General features: G+C 45.6%; 1 protein-coding gene across 1 annotated transcript; it reads right to left on the reverse strand.

Moving 5' to 3' along the window:
* Window positions 1-714: 714 nt before the first annotated feature.
* On the reverse strand, window positions 715-24,167 carry f10 (coagulation factor X; the record flags this gene model as incomplete). The annotated part of the gene is made up of 11 exons (XM_083758497.1): window positions 715-846; window positions 1,223-1,531; window positions 1,979-2,166; window positions 3,327-3,444; window positions 5,568-5,878; window positions 7,341-7,472; window positions 16,818-16,931; window positions 17,144-17,168; window positions 18,214-18,374; window positions 19,357-19,369; window positions 24,147-24,167. 11 exons carry the CDS (start codon window positions 24,165-24,167, stop codon window positions 715-717), a joined length of 1,524 nt encoding a protein of 507 aa, XP_083614623.1.
* Window positions 24,168-25,214: the final 1,047 nt, after the last annotated feature.

A 25,214-nucleotide genomic window follows, 5' to 3' on the forward strand; every position in this document is an offset into this window, starting at 1 on the left:
ATGGGTTAAAATAAAGTCTTGTATAGAAAAATGTACAGATATATATATAGGGGTCAATGCCATGCTGGCTGCTTGTGGATATTTTTGTCAAACGCATACAGAGCTTTAGCCCTAAATCACCTCTTAACCAGTGTTGTTTTTGGCAGCAAATTCCTATTTTAGTTTTAGTCATAGTCTCCTGAATAGTTTTCACTTAGTCTTAGTCACATTTTAGTCACCTGGAATGTATTAGTGTTAGTCTAGTTTTAGTCGACTAAATGTCATAAGATTTTAGTCGACTAAATCTACAGGTGATTTAGTCGACTAAAATGTATTTCTGCGGGCCTTGTTGCCGTCATAATGACTGATTTTACACTTGCTGAAAATAGCCGATCTACAAGGCTATTTTCAGCATGCAACCAAGTGTAAAATGACTTACACTGGATCTCTTGTACACTAGTCCCTTCCTAACATTTTAGTCTAGTTTTTATTTCAGTATATTTAGTCTTAGTTTTAGTCACCATAGCATAGTTTTAATTTAGTTTCCATTTAGTTTTCTTCAGTGGAAAAGGTAGTCGACGAACATTTTTCGTCTTAGTTTTAGTCGACGAAAACAACACTGCTCTTAAGAGAGCACAGATGGAACCAAATGGGTCCTGATGCAGGGAGGGGTCCCCTGTGGGGGTCCCATGCAGGGAGGGGTCCCCTGTGGGGGTCCCTGTGGGGGTCCCTGGCTCACATGCGGATGATGGGGAAGGGGGCTGTGCCCCTCCTCTTCCTGGCCCCCTGCGATGCACTCTCGTTGGGGTGAGGTTTGGGCGTCAGCCGAGCAATACCGTTCTTCAGCCATCCGATATACTTGGATATCTGGAAGAAGAACAAGAAGAAGAATCTTTAAGATATCTTTAAAAGATGTCCACTTTATTAAATTGGTTGGTTATGGTTAGGTTAGGGTTAGAGGTATAGGTTGGTTATGGTTAGGGATAGAGGTAGGTTGGTTATGGTTAGGTTAGGGTTTGAGGTATAGGTTGGTTATGGTTAGGTTAGGGATAGAGGTATAGGTTGGTTATGGTTAGGTTAGGGATAGAGGTATAGGTTGGTTATGGTTAGGTTAGGGATAGAGGTATAGGTTGGTTATGGTTAGGTTAGGGATAGAGGTATAGGTTGGTTATGGTTAGGTTAGGGTTTGAGGTATAGGTTGGTTATGGTTAGGTTAGTTTAATAATAGTACAATAATCCTCACCTGTGTGTAAACGCCAAACTTGCCCTCGCGGGCGCAGCCCTCCCCCCAGCTCACCACGCCCGTCACAAAGTAGGTGTTCTTGTAGCGGGTGACGTGCGGCCCGCCGCTGTCGCCCTGGCACGCGTCCTTCTTCAGGTCGTCGTAGCCGGCGCAGAACATGCGCGCCGAGATGCGGAACTGGCTGGACTCCATGCAGACGGCCCGGTCCACGTAGGGCATGGTCAGACGCTGCAGGATGGACGACGGCGCCCGGCCCTCCCCGATGCGCCCCCAGCCGCTCACCAGGCCGTCCGGCTCGCGCATCAACACCTAGCATGCCGTGGGAAATCAAATCAAATCTTGTTTATAAAGCACATTTACAACATTATAAATTGACTAAAGCCAGCTGAGGTGGTTCGGGGCAATCTGGTTAGGATGCCTCACGGGCGTCTCCCTAGGGAGGTCCTCGATGCACGTCCCACTGGGAGGAGACCCCGGGGAAGACCAAGGACCACGTCCCACTGGGAGGAGACCCCGGGGAAGACCAAGGACCACGTCCCACTGGGAGGAGACCCCCGGGCAGACCAAGGACCACGTCCCACTGGGAGGAGACCCCGGGGCAGACCAAGGACCACGTCCCACTGGGAGGAGACCCCGGGGCAGACCAAGGACCACGTCCCACTGGGAGGAGACCCCCAAGTCCTTGACATGAAAAGGTTTTGGAACCAGTGGTCTAGACGAGAACAACAACTAGGAGTGGACGGAGCGCGGCCGAACCTTCTCGGCGAAGTCCTTCTCGGGCAGGCAGGCGGGGATGATGAACTTGGTGAACCTGACCGGCGTGGTGAGCTTGATGAGGGCGATGTCGTTGTGGAAGGTGTCGGGTTTGTACTGCCGGTGCATCAGGACCCGCTCCACGTTGTGTTTGGACTCGCGGCCTTCGTTCACCTCGATGTCGAACTCACCTGGAAACAGAAACCCCAAGCAAATGACCACGACGATGACATCTCTTAACCCATTTTGACCTGAGATCAGATTCTATAAATGTCTTCTACATCCCGACAGTTTTCTGAAAAAGCTATGTTTTCTATGTCAGTCGTTCTTCGATTTTTCAAAAATAGCAGACCTACAAGCTCATAGCGCGCCACTCGGTGGCGCGCTATGAGCTTGTAGGTCTGCTATTTTTCGGTGCCGGTTAACCTAAACCTAACCGCAAGCACGGGAGCAGTGCATGTTCGGACTAACGGGACTTCGGATCTATGGGCAGTTTCCTATTTTTCAATAGCTAAAGCATAACATGATGCTTAACACCCAAAATGGGTTAATCATTTCAGCCAAAAACTATTTGACAACATGACTATATTGACACGCAAATAACACGGTAATTTATGTAACATACAAGGATTACATTACTTAGAAATATGTGTGGACTGTGGAGTAACTATAACTTCCTTTCATTTGTGTGACTACAATTCCTCCTTTTAAGGGGCCACGTCCGAAGGGACTCTGGGTGGTTACTCTAATTCTATTTGTCTGCCAAAATAAATGCAGTTCTGGCTAATCCGTGCAGTCGGTCTTCACGAAACTTGGCAATATGGTAGATTGGTATACAATAGATAAGATGGCTATGTCAAATTATAACTGCAGCCAGGCATGCAGCGGTATGTTGTTTAGCAGCCTGTCCTGCACTGCTCAGTTCACACAGGTGTGATTTTAGTTATTGCTTGGCCTGTCTTGGGAAATAGTATTTTTGAAAAGAACTTCACACCCGTGTGTGACTCTTATCATCATACATCATCTAAATTCCGACCAATCGCAAATTTGCGTCTTCCCTTTTTCACTCTGCCCTCACTTTTTATCCTCGATACTCACTTTTGCTTATAGCCAATCAAAACATCTCAATTCCGTGCTCAGCCAATCAAATCATCGCTATAGATTCACACAAAGCTGGGCATAGGAGGGGCTATAGCCTATAGCGCCCCTCAAAAATGACCTCATTCCAAATAAATATCACGTCACCGAAGAATAAATGCATCTTAAATGGATGGAGATATGGAGATAACGGATTGAGCTGGATATGAGGTTATCGTGGCTGCAGGCCACTGATTGGTCAGTTTGGTCTCACCCAGGACGACAAAGATGTATCGTGATTGGTTGATGCAGTGGGCGGCGGTCAGGATGATGTAATCAGTCAGGATGGTTCCGCCACAGAAGCCTCGTTTCTCCTCGTTCATCAGCAGGGCCTGGAACGCGCACGCACACACACACACGCACACACACACACACACGCACACGCACGCACACACACACACGCACACACACACACACACACACACGCACACGCACACACACACACACACACACACACACACACACACACACACACACACACACACACACACACACACACAAAACTATAGTGAAAATAGCCTATACAAGCTCACAACGCGACACAAAGCGTAAGCAGTGTCCCGAGCGGGAATCGAACCCAGGACCTTCTAGCTGTGAGGCGACAGCACCACAAAGCGTAAGCTTGTAGACGGCCCATTTTCGACGTGTGACCACGACATGACACGCCTCCATAGAAGACATGTTGAACTCTAAAGGGGATCCTTGAGGACCGAGACCAGTCTGTGAACTCTAAACGGGATCCTTGAGGACCGAGACCAGTCGTGGCGACTGTGAACTTTAATCCAAGTGTATTTATTTACCATATAGAGTAATACAAGGATAGGGAGACCCAACCGGAGCGTTCAGAAGCACCCGCAAGACTGCCAGGAAGTACCATTAGAACTCAATGGCTCGAAGTTTAGCCTAGCCTAGCCTAGCATAGCCTAGCCTAGCCTAGCCTAGCCTAGCCTAGCAAGAACCTCAAATTTAGGTACCTGCAATGCAGGGACAGTCCCAGCCAGGGGGGGACACTACATATGTGACTAAATTTGACTGAGGGACTGCCATTGGATTTTTAATTTTTTTCGTCATAGCTTCAAATTGACATATTGGTTGTTCAGTTTGACCCAGCAGTTGTGGAGATATGGCTTATAGAGTAATGTCTGGCAGAGAAACGGCGAGTTGAGAAAACAGGCTTGAAATGTTCACTTATGTGGACTCTTAACATTACACCTATAGCTACATGTTTAAGCATTTATTTCATATTTACATGTCTTCTGTGGTCTCTAACATTACACCTATAGCTACATGTTTAAGCATTTATTTCATATTTACATGTCTTCTGTGGTCTCTAACATTACACCTATAGCTACATGTTTAAGCATTTATTTCATATTTACATGTCTTCTGTGGTCTCTAACATTACACCTATAGCTACATGTTTAAGCATTTATTTCATATTTACATGTCTTCTGTGGACTCTAACATTACACCTAGCTACATGTTTAAGCATTTATTTCATATTTACATGTCTTCTGTGGACTCTAACATTACACCTATAGCTACATGTTTAAGCATTTATTTCATATTTACATGTCTTCTGTGGTCTCTAACATTACACCTATAGCTACATGTTTAAGCATTTATTTCATATTTACATGTCTTCTGTGGTCTCTAACATTACACCTATAGCTACATGTTTAAGCATTTATTTCATATTTACATGTCTTCTGTGGTCTCTAACATTACACCTAGCTACATGTTTAAGCATTTATTTCATATTTACATGTCTGCTGTGGTCTCTAACATTACACCTATAGCTACATGTTTGGGCATTTATTTATTATTATTTATTATGTCAATTTCAGCTCTGACACTTATTTCAGACATGGTCTAGTATGTGAAGAGTCTGCCTGTGCTATTACGTTTTTCTCCTCTGGTGAAAAGCTGTAATTTGTGCGATGGCAGTCTCTCAGTCAAATCTGGTCACATATAGGTCCCTGCCAGGGGGGACACTAAGGGGGGACACTAATGGGGGACACTACATATACAGTAGGTACCTGCCAGGGGGGACACTAAGGGGGGACACTACATATAGGTCCCTGCCAGGGGGGACACTAAGGGGGGACACTACATATAGGTCCCTGCCAGGGGGGACACTAAGGGGGAACACTACATATAGGTCCCTGCCAGGGGGGACACTATAGGTCCCTGCCAGGGGGGACACTAAGGGGGGACACTATAGGTCCCTGCCAGGGGGGACACTATAGGTCCCTGCCAGGGGGGACACTAAGGGGGGACACTATAGGTACCTGCCAGGGGGGACACTAATGGGGGACACTACATATAGGTCCCTGCCAGGGGGGACACTAAGGGGGGACACTATAGGTACCTGCCAGGGCGGACACTAAGGGGGGACACTACATATAGGTCCCTGCCAGGGGGGACACTAAGGGGGGACACTACATTTAGGTACCTGCCAGGGACAGTCGCCGGGCGGACACTGCTCCCCGCCGACGATGCGCGTCTGCGCCGACACGTCGGCGAGGTGGAGCTCCTCCTCCACCAGCTGTGCCGTGCCGTCGTCCATCATGTAGTCGTCGGCGCCCTCCGCTGGCCAGGAGGACTCGGAGGGCTCGGTGAACTGCGACACGTCGAAGACGGCCGGGACGTCGCTCTGCTCCGCCGTGCCGTTGGCGCCGCCGTCCGGCGCCGTGGTGTTGGGACGCACGTAGTGGAACACGGTCCTAGTGCCCTTGGCGAACACGGCGCCGCACTTATACGTCTCTGTGTGGGGAAAGAGAGGTGGAAAAACATGTGATGAAACCAGTGGTGGAAAAACATGTGATGAAAACCAGTGGTGGAAAAACATGTGATGAAACCAGAGGTGGAAAAACATGTGATGAAACCAGAGGTGGAAAAACATGTGATGAAAACCAGTGGTGGAAAAACATGTGATGAAACCAGAGGTGGAAAAACATGTGATGAAACCAGTGGTTGAAAAACATGTGATGAAACCAGTGGTTGAAAAACATGTGATGAAACCAGTGGTTGAAAAACATGTGATGAAACCAGTGGTGGAAAAACATGTGATGAAACCAGAGGTGGAAAAACCAGTGGTGGAAAAACATGTGATGAAAACCAGTGGTGGAAAAACATGTGATGAAATCAGTGGTGGAAAAACATGTGATGAAACCAGTGGTGGAAAAACATGTGATGAAACCAGTGGTGGAAATACAACTTGTACTCGATACGTTTTACTTAACCCATTCTGACCTGAGATCAGATTCTAAAGATGTCTGTTTGAAAATGACATAGTTTTCTGAAAAAGCTATGTTTCTGTGTCAGTTTTTCAAAAAATAGCAGACCTACAAGCTCGTAGCGCGCCACTCGGTGGCGCGCTACGAGCTTGTAGGTCTGCTATTTTTCAATAGCTAAAGCATAGCCTAATGCTAACACCAAAAGGGGTTCCCGCCGTAAATGGGTTAATTATTCGTAAAAGTATCAATACTGCAATGTAGAAATACTCGTTACGTTAAGTAAAAGTTCGGGATTAAAAAAAAAAATGTCGCTTGAGTGAAAGTACAAAAGTGTTGGCATCAAAATGTACTTAAAAGTACCAAAAGTAAAAGTACTCATTGTGCATGCACAATGTCTCATTTAAGGTTTTCAAATGTATAACAATCTTTTGAAAATAGCCGATCTACAAGCTGTGTGTGTGTGTGTGTGTGTGTGTGTGTGTGTGTGTGTGTGTGTGTGTGTGTGTGTGTGTGTGTGTGTGTGTGTGTGTGTGTGTGTGTGTGTGTGTGTGTGTGTGTGTGTGTGTGTGTGTGTGTGTGTGTGTGTGTGTTCATATTTGGAAGCCTCAGTAATGTCCATAAATCAGTGGTGAGGGGCCTGCAGATTGCAGGCATGCCCAATAAGCCCAGAGCTGATCAGGCATCGGCAACATTCTGTTCAGTGTCTGCAATAATTGGCAGTCGACCATATATGGAGAAGGCGATGCTTTCTGTACCCGTGATCTGTATCCTGAAGCACTTGTTGTAGAGTTTTCTCAAGTTTGCGCATCCACTATTGTTTGTGTTCAAGAAATGTATTGTAAAATGTGAATACAAATAAAGATGTTAAATGTGTGTGTGTGTGTGTGTGTGTGTGTGTGTGCGCGTGCGTGTGCGTGTGTGTGCGTGTGTGTGTGTGTGTGTGTGCGCGCGTGCGTGTGCGTGCGTGTGTGTGTGTGTGTGCGTCTCACGGTTTGAGTTGCAGGACTTCTCGTCGGCCTCCAGATAATACCCGTCAGCACACGAACACCTGATGTTCCCTCCAGTGACATCACAGAAGTGGTCACACCCGCCGTTCTTGTTCTCACAGAGTTCAGGGATCACTGATCACACACACACACACACACACACACACACACACACACACACACACGCACACACGCACACACACACACGCACGGTCAGAACATTCCCTCCATTGGCTCCCCATTTGTACTCCCCGATACGATACAAAACTCTGACTCTATAGCCTTCAAAGCAACCAGAAGTATAAGGCCCCCCCCCTTATCTCATCAAGTCCCCTTAGATAGCATTTCTGTAGACTTAGATAGCATCTGATACAGACTTATAGCATGTTATGTAGACAGCACTATAATTGCATTGTAATGTAGTCATAGCACGCCATAGTACATATGTATAGCATAGTAGTATAGATGTATAGTTTATATGTATAGTTTCATTATATAGATATTCCACTTTTACGTTCTTAGCTTACGCATGTTTCATGATAAATGCTTTTATGTGATGTATTCCCATGCTTTTGTTCTTGCTTAATGTAAATCGCTCTGGATTTCTGCTAAATGCCTAAATTGTAAATTGTACAAACCCTCCTACACGCTCAGATCAGCCAACGCATAATTGTATTATGTTTTATATTTTGTGATCACATCTTATAACGAAGGTTAAAAAATACCTTGTGTCTGTATGTAGATGTTTTTCTATATGTACACTAGTTTAATGTGATTTAGTGATTCCACTATCATCAGATTATACCATGTGACCTGAAAATAATTACACCCACATGGAAAACAATGACCTTGAGATGGGAACAAGGAGGATAAAATCTGACCACACAGTGATAAATAGACATAATAAATATAACATAATTAATAATAAACGGTGATAAAGAGACATACCAGATTGAGTCTAAATCAAGGACCCAACATGACTTTGGTAAAACAATTCAGACTGACTGTCACCGGATGACATGACACTATGAATTAAATCCTCATTATCCTTAGGCCAATATTCAAAAAACATCTAAAGAAATATCTTATTTCTTCCTCTCTGTAGATTACATGTTTTTACTTTGATGCGTTATATTTTATTTTGTGTGTTTGTTGTTGTATTGTTTATTTCTGTTTTTTTGTGCATTCTGTGTTTTTATTTCTTTACTGCACAGCTGCCCCCCCTTTGCCAACTTGTAGACTTATGTACTGTTTTTTGATGGTCACATGTGGCCAGGTTTGTTGCCCTTGCGTGTTTCATTGCAGAACATGAGGAGCTCTTCATGAAATAGTTCATGTTTCCATATGATGGCAGGAATACCGTCAGGTCCAGGGGTCTTTGACTTGCCGATTCCTTTGATGATGGTCTGCAGTTCATCCATGGAAAAGGGGTCAGTTCTGATAGGCAGTTTGTTAGTTACCAAGGAGTTTACTGAAGTGATCATACCAGGTGATCATCTCTTTCAACATGTCTAAGGAGATGCGATAACTGAGAGATTGATCGTAAAAACCGCTACCGTTGTCTTTGTGCTGCGTGATGTACACGCCGATGACAGATTTTTCACCTGCACGACCAGTCGATGGATCTCTGAACACCAGAATTACTCGGTCCCTGTTAAACTCTCTGTTGAAATCTATCCAGTTTGCCCCTCTGTCTCTGGCCATTTCTCTTCTGGCTCTTCTTCCCATGTTATAGTACTGCGTCACCTTGGATGGCAATTTTTTTCGATTTGGATTTGTATATAGGCCCATAGGCACATTTGGATTTAGATTTCCCACAGTGCACATGATGTCCACATCCATATTGTGCTCTTCAACTATTCTCTCTTTATTTCCGTATTCATGAGCTCCATAGTCACCGTCTACAGGGTTGAAGTCTGCAAGTCGAAATTAAACCACGTTTCGATGATCGATGTGTAGCAGATCTTGCACTATAAACAACAGCACTTCACGTCCAGCTCTCGGCTCTTGGCCAAATTGTAGGCCATCTAGATCATCAACGGCATTTAGTTCAACAACCATTTTCCTACAAGGTAGATGGATAAATCTGTAATTGTAACCGAAGCCAAGTATGGGGGGCCTGGTCGGGTATTTATGTTGTTGGGATGTCATGATGTCACCTCTGACATCCTGGTTATGATGTCGGGGCGACCCCTGGTTCCTTCCTCCTGGTGCTATCTGCATGGGGGCCTTGGCACTACGGCTGTAGTGCAGATGAGGGGGCAGTCAGACAGATATTTTGTGAAGCCACAAGGAAATCGGGACTTCCAGAAAGTTCATATAATGGCCTGTTGTGGCGCTGTCATTGGGCCCAAAAAGCTCCATAGAGGCCCATGTATTTGGGCCCAACTTCACCTAGACTGTATTACCTTAATAAACATGGTCATGAATACTTTCTTCTTCCAGTCACTAGTTTAAAGTCTCATTTCTAATGTCATAATATTCTTTTTGGAAAATTATGGTCCCATTTATAAAAAAAATACCATAAATTCGCGTATGTTCTGAGGGGTGTGGCTACCGTTACAGTCTATGATCGGGAGCCACCTCCCGTTCAGTCAAAATAAAAACGTAAGGGGGGAAGTCCCGCCTCGTTGTCTGGGCCAGCCAATGGCCAGCTGGGCCAAAACGGATCTAGAAATATGGCGTCTTACAATGCAAGGAATTACAGGCTTCATTTTACGTCCATGTTAGACCCAGGGAACGCTTTGTCCATATTTTTTACAGTTCTTGAGTGCAGATGGGGAGTCCTCCCTCGAGCTCCCCCCTCACACCCGTGGCGGCCATCGCCGCTCCAGGCTCTGGCCTCGTGTGCGCGAAGGACCCTGCTTTGAGGTGTGTTGAGGTGCTCTCGCAGACTTTGTCAGAATGCGGACCGGTTGTGGGTGTGCGTTCTCCGGTCTGGGCAGTGTCAGGGTTGGAGCATGTGTTGTTGTTGTTGCCCAGTTCTCCGGGCTTGTCGTTCAGACTGCGAGGACCGAGGGGTCGTCGGCGCCGCTGGGTGGTGGCGGCGCATCAATGCTGGAGGTGAGCTGCACAGCGATGCGTGGGCCGTTGTAGCGTATTCATCGTGTTGGCGTACGCTGTCGCTGTTGTTTGTTACATTTGTTCCTCTCCCCCCCTGCGTTGTTGCAACGCAGTGGCCTTGGTGCGTCCTTTGCAGGACGAGGCTGGAGTGTCGGACAGCACTAGGCTGCGGAACGCCGACTTCACCGCTGACTTGTCAGCGGACCTGTTGGTCAGTGGGCGCCAGGGCCATTCGACCGTTTGGTGTTCGGATCGTAAAGCCGAACGACAAACGGACCTGGCGTTCGGGTCGTAAAGCCGAACGACAAACAGGCCTGGCTAGCATGGAAGGGCATGAGATTTGCTCAAGTGGCGTGTGGAGGACCCTGGAGGGTCGCGTTGTCGCACTTGAGCTTGGCATGGTCGGGAGTCTTACAGCATCTGAAATGATGAATAGAGGAAATAGAGGAATAGGACCTCAAGGATGAGGTGTTTGAACGTGGTGTGGGATCGTGTCCAGCTAGCGGCCACTGGGAGTGTCCAACCAATGACTGCCGGGGATACAGGCTCCTGCTGTTTCATGAACCAATGACTGCCGGGGATACAGGCTCCTGCTGTTTCATGAACCAATGAACTTTGGCCTTGGCTGCGCGGGGTCTCGTTTGTGGTCCTGGCGGGTTGCCAGGCTGGGACGTGCTCGGGTCGATTGGTACCAACCAGTCGTTCCTCCGATAGGCGCAGATCTTCTGACTGCCCGCGGTGATCATCTGCGGTTGTCTGGGCCGTGCCGTGCTAGTGTGATTAACAACTGCGGCTGCCAGTGAGATTACCAGAATGGCTAAACCTAGCCGGCCTAGCCTAGTCGGCCTGGCTTTGTTCGGTTTCATCTCGTTGATCTGCAGCGGCTCTCCATCGAGCAGGGCGTTATCGCCTCTCCTGGGCGCCGGGTGGGATGTCTTCCCGGCGATGGTCTGCTGCTGTAATACATGCACACGCTCGTCGAGACGAGTTCACACAAAGGACAAGGTGGAGCGTGGCGACTTGGCCACTCATTGGGGCTAAAGTGGTGCTCTCCTTGTTCCCTGTCTGCGCGATGCTAGGTTCGTATTTCTTGGTCTCTAACGGTGTGCTCACGCTTGGGGCGGGGACAGAGGCAGTCTTGACTGCCAGCGCTGTAGCGGTTAGGGCCGATTCATACTCCTATTTTAGAGCCGAATAAAAGTCGGTTCGGTGCTGAAGAGCCTACAATTTGACGTCATTTGAGGTTCGGGGGGGGCGGGTACCGTCCTAAAGTCGGCTCTTCGGTGCTACTGAAAATGTCTGACGAGCCGAAATCATTTCGGCACTACAGCGCCGAAACAGCGGTAAAATATGAGTATGAATCGGCCCTTATAGCTGTGCTTGAGACAGAGGCAGTTGCCGTCTCGCAATTGGCGCTTTGAGGGCGTTCGGGTCGTAATGCTGAACGTCCTCGGTGGTCGCTTGGCTGTCCGCTTGGCGTGGCTCATGGTTAGTGCATGATGGCAGTTGGCTTGTGTCGGGAGATAGCCCGAGACCCTGTGGGTCGCCGTCGTCCTTCCTGCTGGTGGGCCCGTCAGGTGGACAGGTGGCTCGGTTGGGCGAGGGTGACCCGTAATTGTCCTAGAATGTGAGCATATTTGACCATATATGGGCAGGAGAGTTGTCAGACTTAACATGACCATATATGGGCAGGAGAGTATTCAGACTTAACATGCCCATCTGTGGAGATCACTTGTGGAAATCAGACGCCATGCTGTGATCTCAGGAGCGACATTTGTCTAATACAGGCGCAGTTTCCTGCTGAACCCTGGTAGTTCCTTCTCTAGACCATGCTGTTGGGCCGCTACCTCACACAGTGTCTCTAAGCGAGGGCTTAAATCTAAGATCCACATCTCATCTAGTCCATGGTGGTTCCCTTTTTTCTTTCCTCCACAGAAGAGGATATGGTGATCTCCCAGCATAAAACAGCACATCCCATATCTGTGGGACGGGCGTTTCCCCTTGGGCTCGAGCGTCGTCCAGGAGGAGCTCTCCGGGTTATACTTCCACAAGTCATCGAATAAATTCGACGGCACCGTGCATCCGCCAAATATGTAGAGTTCTCCATTGTAGGCAAAGGCTGAATGTGTTTCGCGTCCTTTTGGAAGAAGCGATGAAGAGGAATGGTACTTCGGCTGATCTTTTAGATGACGCCGTGAAGAAAACCGGTACTTCTGCCCTTCTGGAAGAAGCCAGCAGTCCGTCTCTGTGTCAAACACTCTGATGACATTGTACGCTTTACAATACTCGTTAGAATATGGTTTCGACGAGTAACGGGTATCATCGTCAAAGTTCAAATTGGCCTCCGAGTGCGGTTTTCCCCCGAATACATACATCTTTGTCCCAATGATAGTGGCAGAGTGAAAATCTGAAATTGGTGGCTTAAATTTTCCTCTGGTGTCAACTACAGACCAGATCCATGTGGCGGTGTCCAACTTGTACATCTTACAGGATAAGTTGCCATGATCCTTTACAAACATGACGTGCGTTCCATATAAATACATGACACCCTTCAAGACACACGCTGAATGGCCCCCCATGGCCTCTGGAGCAGGCCCAGAAGTCTTAGGCTTGGACCATTTAAGTGCATCAATATCAAAGGCATGAAGTTCATTGAACTCACGTGAGCATGATATTCCTCTTCCTCCCCAGAGGTAGATTTGACTACCTATAAGCACAGCTGTGTGATTGATGCGATTGGAGGGGGCGTCGCCGGTCACTTCTAATAATTTCCATGTCAGGTTGTCCAAAGACTCGTTGTCTTTGACTTCCAAGACGTGCACATCCATCGTTCCTTCCTCATAACTTCCTGCAAAGCAGAACACACGCTCCCCCGCCGTCACGGCTGCATGGTCAGCACTCTGCGGCGCTCCTTTCAGATGCCTCGTCCAGCGCAGCATCACTCGCACGGTTAGCACCACCTCAGACCTAAATGGAATGGTCCAGTTCTTCCTGTATTCCGGTACAAAGATCTTTCTGGATTTTCTGCCGACCGCTGTGAGAGGTGGGGGGGAAACGTGACGTTGAACTCACTGTGCAAGAATTGCTCACCTTAAATGCTTGGCTAATTAATGCTGACTGGAGCAGTTTGATAAAGTGGGTATTATTCCGAATACGATAATAACTTGCAGTGAGTACTGTTTGGCACATTCCATCTTCTTATATAGACTATTGTGATGTCACGTGAATCTTGACCAATCAGGTGTTGTGATGTCACGAGAAGTTTCCGGTGATGTGAGCCAATCAGGTAGTCTGGGTAGTCCAGTTGATTCCGTGTCCAAAAATCACACTTAGACAAGAATGTCCCATAGACAATGTCCCATGGACAATGTCCCATGGACAATGTCCCATGGACAATGTCCCATGGACAACAATGTCCCATGGACAATGTCCCATGGACAACAATGTCCCATGGACAATGTCCCATGGACAATGTCCCATGGACAACAATGTCCCATGGACAATGTCCCATGGACAATGTCCCATGGACAATGTCCCATGGACAATGTCCCATGGACAACAATGTCCCATGGACAATGTCCCATGGACAACAATGTCCCATGGACACCATGGACAATGTCCCATGGACACCATGGACAATGTCCCATGGACACCATGGACAATGTCCCATGGACACCATGGACAATGTCCCATGGACACCATGGACAATGTCCCATGGACAATGCCCCATGGACAATGTCCCATAGACAATGTCCCATGGACACCATGGACAATGTCCCATAGACAATGTCCCATGGACACCATGGACAATGTCCCATAGACAATGTCCCATAGACAATGTCCCATGGACAATGTCCCATGGACAACAATGTCCCATGGACACCATGGACAATGTCCCATGGACACCATGGACAATGTCCCATAGACAATGTCCCATGGACAATGTCCCATGGACAACAATGTCCCATGGACACCATGGACAATGTCCCATGGACAATGTCCCATGGACACCATGGACAATGTCCCATGGACACCATGGACAATGTCCCATGGACACCATGGACAATGTCCCATGGACAATGCCCCATGGACAATGTCCCATAGACAATGTCCCATGGACAATGTCCCATAGACAATGCCCCATGGACAATGTCCCATGAATGTCCCATGGACAATGTCCCAGGGACAATGTCCCATGGACAATGAAAGGAGAAAGTAGGTCAAATGTCCGCCAAATATGGCGTAGATTTGTGGAAACAGGCACATTTATCTTTTCTTGGTTGGTTGGTGCATAATGTTTCAGTTGAGTATATAGCGTACCAAAAGGTAGGAGACCGAACAGAAGACACCAAAGCTTTGAGATCAATGGCAGAGGCAGGAGACCAAACTGAAGACACCAAAGCTTTGTAGCTTTGCATATTTGCAGTGTGAATACTCACAAGCAAGCAAAATGCCTGTGTAGAATTATCTTCTGACAGGACATTCTGGGAGGAGAGGCACCTCTAGAGAGTAGAGACGGACCTTCGCAGTAAGTAAGTACAGTAATCCTGAGGCTGCGATAGATAGCTTAACCAAGTCAAGCAAACTCCCCGACAGCTAATTAATTCTGCATATGCATAAGATCATGCTTATAGGATCATGTTGGATGTAGCTTGTGTTGTCCTTAGGGATAGCATTTTATATCCTAAATGTAAATGCACCACGTCTCTCTGTGTGTGTGTGTGTGTGTGACTGTGTGTGTGCGTGCGTGTGTACGTACACTGTACGTCTGAAATCCACATAACTCGAAAACCGTTCGCCGCTACCAACTTGACACACGCGTTCCACACCACCTCAGGGGCAGTCGGCGAGATACACCGTTGTCTCGAAAACACCACAAGAGCCTCTTCCCGGGCTCTGGACAGGGCCCAAATTAGCCAATTGATCACACCTGATCACCCCTAGATCTCCATATATGGAGCTGGAGCTGTTCTGACATCTGCATAGACTCCATATTTGGGAATGCCTTGACAAAGAACTCCATATATGGGCATAAAAAAGCTCACAACGTGTCGCGCTGCGACACGTTGTGAGCTTGTAGATCTCCTATTTTTTTTGTCCAAAAGTGCCCTCTTAACCCATTCTGAACGGGAACCCATTTTGGTGTTAGCATCGTGTCGTGCTTTAGCTATTTAAAAATAGCAGATCTACAAGCTCGTATCGCGCCACCGAGTGGCGCGATACGAGCTTGTAGGTCTGCTATTTTTGAAAAAAATCGAAGAACGACTGACATTTTTAGAATCTGATCTCAGGTCAGAATGGGTTCGTCAGACCAGTGTGTGTCCGGCGGAAACCTCGTATGAATCTGATCTCAGGTCAGAATGGGTTAAGGGATTTCAGCACCTGCCTCTCTGCACTAGGCATGTGGAAAATAATCGATACGTATCGATACATCGATTATGACGTGCGCGTGTGTGTCTTATTTCTTCCTCTCTGTAGATTACATGTTTTGACTTTGATGCGTTATATTTTATTTTGTGTGTTTGTTGTTGTATTGTTTATTTCTGTTTTTTTGTGCATTCTGTGTTTTTATTTCTTTACTGCACAGCTGCCCCCCCCCCCCCCCCCCTTTGCCAACTTGTAGACTTATGTACTGTTTTTTGATGGTCACATGTGGCCCTCACCATCACATAATGCGGCCCTCAGGTTAATATCCGATCATTGATATATTATTGATTTCAGCTAATTACTAGTATTACAATGTTATTGTCTTCTGTTTTTTTATGTCCGATGTATTTGTGTTTAGTTCATAAAGTTCTAACATAACTATAAATAAATCCATTTGAAAATTCGAAGAAAAATCGAAGAACGACTGTGACATTTTTTTAATCTGATCTCAGGTCAGAATGGGTTAATCAGACCAGTGTGTGTCCGGTGGATAAACCTGGTGTGAATCTGATCTCAGGTCAGAATGGGTTAATCAGACCAGTGTGTGTCCGGTGGATAAACCTGGTGTGAATCTGATCTCAGGTCAGAATGGGTTAATCAGACCAGTGTGTGTCCGGTGGATAAACCTGGTGTGAATCTGATCTCAGGTCAGAATGGGTTAATCAGACCAGTGTGTGTCCGGTGGATAAACCTGGTGTGAATCTGATCTCAGGTCAGAATGGGTTAATCAGACCAGTGTGTGTCCGGTGGATAAACCTGGTGTGAATCTGATCTCAGGTCAGAATGGGTTAATCAGACCAGTGTGTGTCCGGTGGATAAACCTGGTGTGAATCTGATCTCAGGTCAGAATGGGTTAATCAGACCAGTGTGTGTCCGGTGGATAAACCTGGTGTGAATCTGATCTCAGGTCAGAATGGGTTAATCAGACCAGTGTGTGTCCAGTGTATAAACCTGGTGTGAATCTGATCTCAGGTCAGAATGGGTACGTACCGATCTCACAGTTGTAGCCTTGGTACCCGGCGGGGCAGAAGCAGGTGTACTGCCCGATGCCGTCCTTACACACCCCGCTGTGAGCGCACGGGTTAGACACGCACGCATCCCCGTCTGCACACACACACACACACACACACACACACACACACACACACACACACACACACACACACACACACACGTCTACAATGAATACACACACACTTGTGGAAAAAAGTGATACTGGGTGATGAGATTACCATTATTGCAAATAAATACACTTGTTTTATAAAATCAATAAAACACTCCCATCCAATCACAGTGAATTGACAAACATAACTTACCATAATATGTATTCCAGAACTCGTTCTACTCGTTCAACCAGAGAGAGAGAGAGAGAGAGACAGAGAGACAGAGAGACAGAGAGAGAGAGAGAATTGTGATAAATGTAGCAGATATATTTAAGCTCACAACACATTGCAAGCCCGTATCGGCTACTTCAGGCATTAGATTTTCAACAAGGCTTTAAATGGTTAATACTGTATAGTATACTTTGGCCAGCAGTTTGAATATGGTACAGTAGAACAATATATGGTGCGTCGTGTTCAAGGGAAATTATCGTTCGTTGGCAACGAACGATAATTGTCGAAATATGTCCAGCTTTGAGGGCTTGTGTAAACATAAACATTGAAGACAAAAGTGAGTAAACACAAACATTGAAGACAAAAGTGAGTAAACACAAACATTGAAGACAAAAGTGAGTAAACACAAACATTGAAGACAAAAGTGAGTAAACACAAACATTGAAGGCAAAAGTGTGTAAACACAAACATTGAAGACAAAAGTGAGGACGCAAATTGTGATTGGCTAGAATGAAATGTATGAATGATACTTCAATGGATGTCATCATTCATAATCATCGTACGGTAGGATAATTATTTTACTATGGTCTCACACCTTCCTACCTGTATACATGACACGGGTTGGGTGTGATTTAGGAAAATATCTATGGCTGTTCCTATCTGCTGATTTCACCTTCTACTGTTTGCAAGACAACCCGCCCTCGCTGCGCTGCGGTCTATAGGAGTCAATTACTGCCTATAGAGTCTATAGGGGCTGTCCATTCATTTACTGCCTATAGAGTCTATAGGGGCTGTCCATTCATTTACTGCCTATAGAGTCTATAGGGGCGTGACGCTGTCCATTCATTTTTATGGTCTACATACAGTATGGTTGCGTTAAGTGACCATATCTCTGTATGTTAAACCAGTAACCTATAGCAACAGACAGACAGACAGGCAGGCAGGCAGGCAGGCAGGCAGGCAGGCAGGCAGGCAGACAGACAGGCAGGCAGGCAGGCAGGCAGGCAGGCAGGCAGGCAGGCAGACAGGCAGGCAGGCAGAGGGTGTTATACCGTCAGCTGTTCGTTCTCAAAGATCTCCCGCGCCTCCTCTCGGTCACACCTCTCCTCCACACACTCCCTCTCCATGTCTCCCTGACGCCACTCCTCGAACGGGCTGTTGGCGCGACGACGGCGAGACAGCAGCTGATTGGCCGACGGGCTGTCCAGGAACACTGCATGAGGACATGGAACGTTAGTTAGTTAGTTAGTACGGTATGTGACTTTTAAACATAAGGACGTTAGTTAGTTCGTTATGTGACTTTTAAACACAAGGACGTTAGTTAGTTAGTTAGTACGGTATGTGACTTTAAACGCTATAGAACGGCAGTCCTCAAACCTTCTCATTTCAAGGAGCTTCTCGTTTAACTCTGACAGTGTTAAAATGGACCCGTTAATTAACGTTTGGATGCATTTGTACACTCTCAGAGTTATGGGGGTCCATTTGTACACTCTCAGAGTTATGGGGTGTGGCCATAGACCTTTTAACATATCTGTAGATTGTAGAACCACTGCAGATATGTCAAGTGCGAGCCGAGAAAACACCTTTTCATGGGTAATCCAATCCATTAGGCCTGGAATTAAACAAAAATCTTCTAAATGATGACAATTTTCTGAAAAACGTTTCTATATCAGTGGTTCTCAATATTTCATGTCAAGGACCCCAAAAATGATATGTAATTGGCCACCGACCCCCTTCTGAAAATATGTTGTTCCAGAGACCTCTCAGAAGATTTGAGTTAAAACGTAGAATATTCAAAGATTTGAGCCACATTTTCAAGATATTTCAAAAGTAGCAGACCTACAAGCTCGTAGATCTGCTATTTTTCAATAGCTAAAGTACATGTTTGATTGGTTCTTTACTGTACAGACAGGATATCTATAGTACAGCGGACTGCAGATTGAACTTTGACCTCTGACGCACCGTCTGTGGGCCACAAGGCCATGATAGCATTTACATCACAAACACACACACACACACACACACGCACACACACACACACACACACACACACACACGCACACGCGCGCGTCTCTGCCTGTATCTCTGCCTGCCTGCCAGCCTGTCTGTCTCTTTGTCTCTCGGCCTGTCTGTTTCTCTGCCTGTCTGCCTGTCTACCTGTCTGTCTGTCCGACAGTAAAGGGTGTTGTACGTACCGTCACAGGAGACCTGAAGCAGGACACACAGACACACACAGGCCAGGAGGACAGACAGACGACACAACAACATGGCCGACCTGGTCTCCATTATTAATGCTGCTGCTGCCCCGACGTTTACTGTAGAGAAGACTGGAACAGCACGGTGCACGGGACAATGACCCTGAGAGAGAGAGAGAGAGAGGGAGAGAGAGAGAGAGAGAGAGGGAGAGAGAGAGAGGGAGGGATAACCTCCTGGACTAGCGCTGCAGTACCCTCGCGTCACCTGCAGGTCTGTGTTACAAAATGCCTATAAAAATGTCTTCTACATCCTGACAGTTTTCTGAAAAAGCTATGTTTCTGTGTCAGTCGTTCTTCGATTTTTCAAAAAATAGCAGACCTACAAACTCGTAGCGCGCCACGCGCTTGCAGTCACTCATATATGATACAGTCTGCTTCTAGCGAAAATGTAACTAATTCAGCAGCAGTAACATTAGCGTTTTCTCTCAGTCAGTTGATTCTTCATATCCATATGAGTGAAGCGGCCGGGGTGACATGTTTATTTTTCAAACACAGTTCTTATATGAAGCAATCTAAAAATCCTCCTATGGCGATTTCAATGCAACTAAAAAAAATACATGAACCTGGGGACTGACGCCCTCTACTGAAAGTGACGTCAGACTTCGGTGCTCTATCGGGCTCCCAGTAGAGCGCAACTCTTCTATTCTACGGCTCTGGGCTCACCTAAGCAGCTAATCACCTCATTTCAATCACCTGTTGGGTTTGGGCAGAGCAAACAGAGCAGCTCTTTGTCTGTGAAGGCAGAAGGCGCATACGGTATGTTCACAGTTGTTTGTTTTGTCTCTGTAAAAAGTTATATTGTCATTCTATCGTGTATTTGTTTGTGAGAATAATATGGACAATTCATGGACATTTAAAAAGACTTTGTGGGGCATGAGAAAACAAATACAAACAACTTTATTAGGGGGGGAAATAAAAAGCGGTGGAATGAACTAGCTGGGGAGTGCATTTCACATGGGGTTGGGGGCTTGGGACAGACCATTTCACATGGGGTTGGGGGCTTGGGACAGACCATTTCACATGGGGTTGGGGGCTTGGGACAGACCATTTCACATGGGGTTGGGGGCTTGGGACAGACCATTTCACATGGGGTTGGGGGCTTGGGACAGACCATTTCACATGGGGTTGGGGGCTTGGGACAGACCGTTGTCTGATGGACCTTCACACTTGCTGCTTCAGTATGTTTCGCATCGTGGACAGCTTGACAGCTTCGTGCTGTGGTGAAATATCCGCAAGCCTCTACTCTGCGAGACATGTAGCCCTCCAAGCAGAACCCAATGGTACTGAAGTTTCTGACATTTTTGACGACACAGACCATTGGGTCCTGTTGCAGCAGTATCCTGCCACCTGGTACGCGGACATAATAAAACATAGGAAAAAAAGTCGTCAAAGAGCGCAGACAGGCCGTAAACACGGTGTTTATGGCCTGTCTGCGCTCTTTGACGACTTTTTTTCGTGTGAGGGCTTCTGAATCTGTGAACTATAAGTACCCATACATGCCGCTGCGAATATCTCCTGTGGCGTGGAAGCCGTTAAGTATTTTCAATCTTTGTTTGACCGATTTGGTCGCTTTGATTCTTCTCTTCCTTCCTTGTTTATTGACACCTCATTGTACCGCCTATCTGGCTAGCTAGTGGCGCTATAGCTATGACAGAGCAGATCAGAGGCAGGGACGTAGCCGCACAAGCCAACCGCACACCGGGAGGCGGTACAATAAACGGTAAACAAACAAGAAGAAATAAAGCGACCAAATCGGTCAAACAAAAATACTTAACGGCTTCCGCGCCACAGGAGATATTCGTAGCGGAATGTATAGGTACTTATAGTTAACGAATTCAGAAGCCCTCAAAGGAAAACAGGCCGTCAAACGGCGCAGATACGATGTTAGTGAGCATATTTATGTCCGCGTTCCAAAATTCCTATACGAAAATATAGTTATGAACAGGGACCCTACAATAAAGCAACATCAAAATTTCAGAAAAGCTTTATGGAGGGTTCCGAGAGGGGCTACGAGACATGTTAAGCTGAAGCAGTCAGCATGGAAGATAACGTTGGTTTATGGATCCTTTCCCCTCTGACATTGCACACACAGCCATGCTGTTGTATCCACGCGTCCATCCGATAGCTTTGACATCTAAATGTCCCATCCACGGAGCAAAAGCGATATAAGCTTCTTCATGCGATTCGTTTGGGTGGTGTTGTTGTGTGACGGAGCTGTGGTGTGTAGAGTGCTGCTGCTGCTGGGGGGGGGCTCCTCAGGGGGGCCCTCCCCCCCCTGCAAGCCGTGCAACTTAAAGGGTAAGACCACTTTTTTTGAGGTTTGGGTTGTGTAGTTACTTTGCCATGATGAAACTCCGAATGTGGACAAGAAATAAAAAAATACTGCTCCAGTGAATAGAAATTGAACAGGAAGATAACATTTTTATGAAAAAATAAAACCACATGAGTTTTGGTGATGCTCTATATTGTCTGAATCAACTTTGTTTGTGTTTGTTTACGTACTAAAAGAGTGACTTTGAGAGCTGTTTTAGCTACAATGTAAGTCAATGAGGAGCATATTTTGAATTATCAATTTCTAATCACTGGAGCAGTTATTTTTTTATTTCTTGTTGGAGTTGCATCATGGCAAAGTAACTACACAACCCAAACCTCAAAAAAGTGGTCTTACCCTTTAACCCATTCTGGGCAGGCACCCATTTTGGTGTTGGCATCATGTTACGCTTTATCTATTGAAAAATAGCAGATCTACAAGCTCATATCGCGCCACCGAGTGGCGCGCTACGAGCTTGTAGGTCTGCTATTTTTGAAAGAAATCGAAGAACGACTGACATTTTTAGAATCTGATCTCAGGTCAGAATGGGTTAATAGAATGTATAGGCCTACCTGCTGCTCAAAATGGGGTTCGGGGACCCCTGGTCTGGGGTCTGGGGGCGTTCCAGGAGGTCCCCAGGAAAAGTAGCTAATCACTTTCAGTAAATGATCCCCCGTAATATTCATGCAATAGGGCTCAAGTAGTTTAAATACAAAAAAGTTCCTACCAAGAGCTTTTATTTTTATTACTGTTTACTTTTTGTCTTTTAATCGTATTTTATTGTAAAATAATGGATTATGGGAGAGACTAACATCTCTGATAAATAGCAGAAAATAATAACAGCTTGTCCTGTCGCTCTTTTCACTGTGGTACATTTCCGAGTTTTCCAATTACCGTGTTCTTCTTTTTACATTGTTCGGGGCGGCGGTGGCTCAGGGGTAGAGTGCCTGGATGGTAACCGTAAGGTTGCCAGTTCGAACCCTGTGGGCTCCCCCAGAGTTACTGTCGAAGTGTCCTTGAGCAAGACACTGAACCCCTAATTGCTCCCGATGTGCTAGTTGGTGCCTTGCATGGTTTCCGCTGCCATCAGTGTATGAATGTGTGTGTGAATGGGTGAATGTAATGCACAATCTCTGTAAAGCGCCTTGGATAAAGGCGCTATATAAATGCACCATTTACCATTTTCTAAATGCCACTACCGCAATGCATTGATATTAAACAACTTTGTCACTTTGTACTATTTCTTGAGTGTGTCCACCAGCTGCTTAAAATGGACTACGTGGGTATTTATAAAAAACTATATAAAAATAAAAGCAACCTGTGAATTGAATCACATTTACATTTCATGCTGTGTGAGGGGCAGTCTGTGTTTTGCTTCTGAATGAAAGATGCATTTTATTTAATTTTAATTTAGGAGTAGGCCTACTATACTGTTATTGGTGTGGTTGCAGGGCTGCCAGCATGTCAGAAAACATCTGATTTATTTATCTATTGATTTATTATCAATACACCTCGAGGTATTATAATTATAATAACTGAGTGAACTATAATGGATTTCTTGACGATTTCTACTTGTAGTTATTCGTTTTGTCCACATGAGGGCGATATAGACTGTACATGATTATATAAAGTATTAAGTATTAAAGCAAATAAATTAATAAATTCATTCATTCATTAAAAAAAGTCTTTCCTGTTTTATATGAATTAAATTTAAATTTAAATACATTACTGCAAGGACTTTTTTTGAGCTATCATTTTAAGTGCTGTATACTCTGTTGCTGTCCAATATCAATCAATCAATCAATCAATCAATCAATTTTCGTCCCTTTTAAATTAATAATACTGACCTGACCCACTGATACCACTATACAATTTAAAGTAGAGCAATACTTCTACTGTTTGTTTGTAACCGCACCCGTGCCTGAGTGCATGCGTGTGTGCGTGGGTGGGTGTACGTGTACACTATAGACCGATTCACAGAGGGTTTCCTGGGTGCGGCCATTACTGAGGTGTACCATTGAGTGCAGCAGCACTGATTAGCTACACCTGGCCTACGGAGCACCTGCTCCATGGATTACACCTCAGTAATGGCCGCGCCCAGGGCACCCCTCTGTGAATCGGTCTATACTATAGTGTCACAACAGATCTTATTATGAGGAAAGCAACTATAAGCAAGGATCCGGTAAACATAATATGACTTCATACATAGGGTGTATAATTAATCTATTTTTAAAGCCGGTGAGTCCTGCCAAGATGATAGTAGAAGCAAGCTATAGGCTACTATCACTTATACGCATATTGTTTTTAAACTAACGTTTATGGTAAATAAAAGTTACTATTATTGTTGTTTCATGTGAAAATACGGATTAACACTTACCGTTAGTGGTGTAAAACTACCCTATGTGTCTCCCACACTGACTGGGAGCAGGAACTGCGTCATGTCGGACAACATGTACAACAACATGGAAGGAGCGGAAGTGAGTAGATTTGACCAACAAAATAAAACAAACATTTCTCGTAACTATAAATCATTTGTTTTCAACCAGTGGTCCGGTGGTTCCACCTCACCCCTGCCCACTTTGACAGGCTGGGATGGCTTAGGGTCGACAAGGAGTACACTATATCAGTGTTGTTTTCGTCGACTAAAACTAAGACGGAAAATGTTCGTCGACTACCTTTTTCCACTGACTAAAACTAAATAAAAACTAATCTATGATGACTAAAACTAAGACTAAATATACTGACTTTCGTCAACAAATAAAAACTAGACTAAAATGTTAGTAAGAGATCCAGTTTTATGCTGGGTTGCATGCTGAAAATAGCAGATATACAATCCCACAACGTGTCGCAGATTGTATATCTGCTATTTTCAGCATGCAACCAAAGTGTAAAATATGTCATTACAACGACATCAAGGCCTGTCAAAACACATTGTCGTACTTCGACCAGCAGATATGGGAGTTTTTTGTCATTGGTCATGTTTTCAAAATCTCTGTGTGTGGTTGGTTGTAATCTGTGGGAAGTATATGTGTCTCTGATGTCTTGGTACACTTGAGTCTTGAGTCACTGCATGATGTCAAACGTATGTTTTCTCATGCCAATAAAGCCCTTTGAATTGAATTGAATTGACTCAGTGTTAGACAATGGGGTCGTTTTATTCTGAAGTGCATCCGGGGTTTGCAGACGGCGAGTGACTTGACGCATACTGACGCTGTCATCAAGATCAGGATACCAGAAACATCCACTGAGTGACTGGAAGAAACTATAACTACAGCTAGTATAGTTAAACTATATATCTACTGATAACTATATCTATAACTATCTAATAGTATCTATAAGTACTGCTAATACTGTGACTGACTGATTGAGACAGACAGAGACAGACAACAAAGAGAACAACACACAGACGAATTGTTTGTTTACTTTGCCGATGTAGAGACAGTACACAGGGTGTGGGAGTGTCCGTGTGTGTGTGTGTGTGTGTGTG

Source organism: Protomyctophum parallelum (genome assembly GCF_964188405.1).
Source record: "Protomyctophum parallelum genome assembly, chromosome: 23".
NCBI lineage: Eukaryota > Metazoa > Chordata > Actinopteri > Myctophiformes > Myctophidae > Protomyctophum > Protomyctophum parallelum.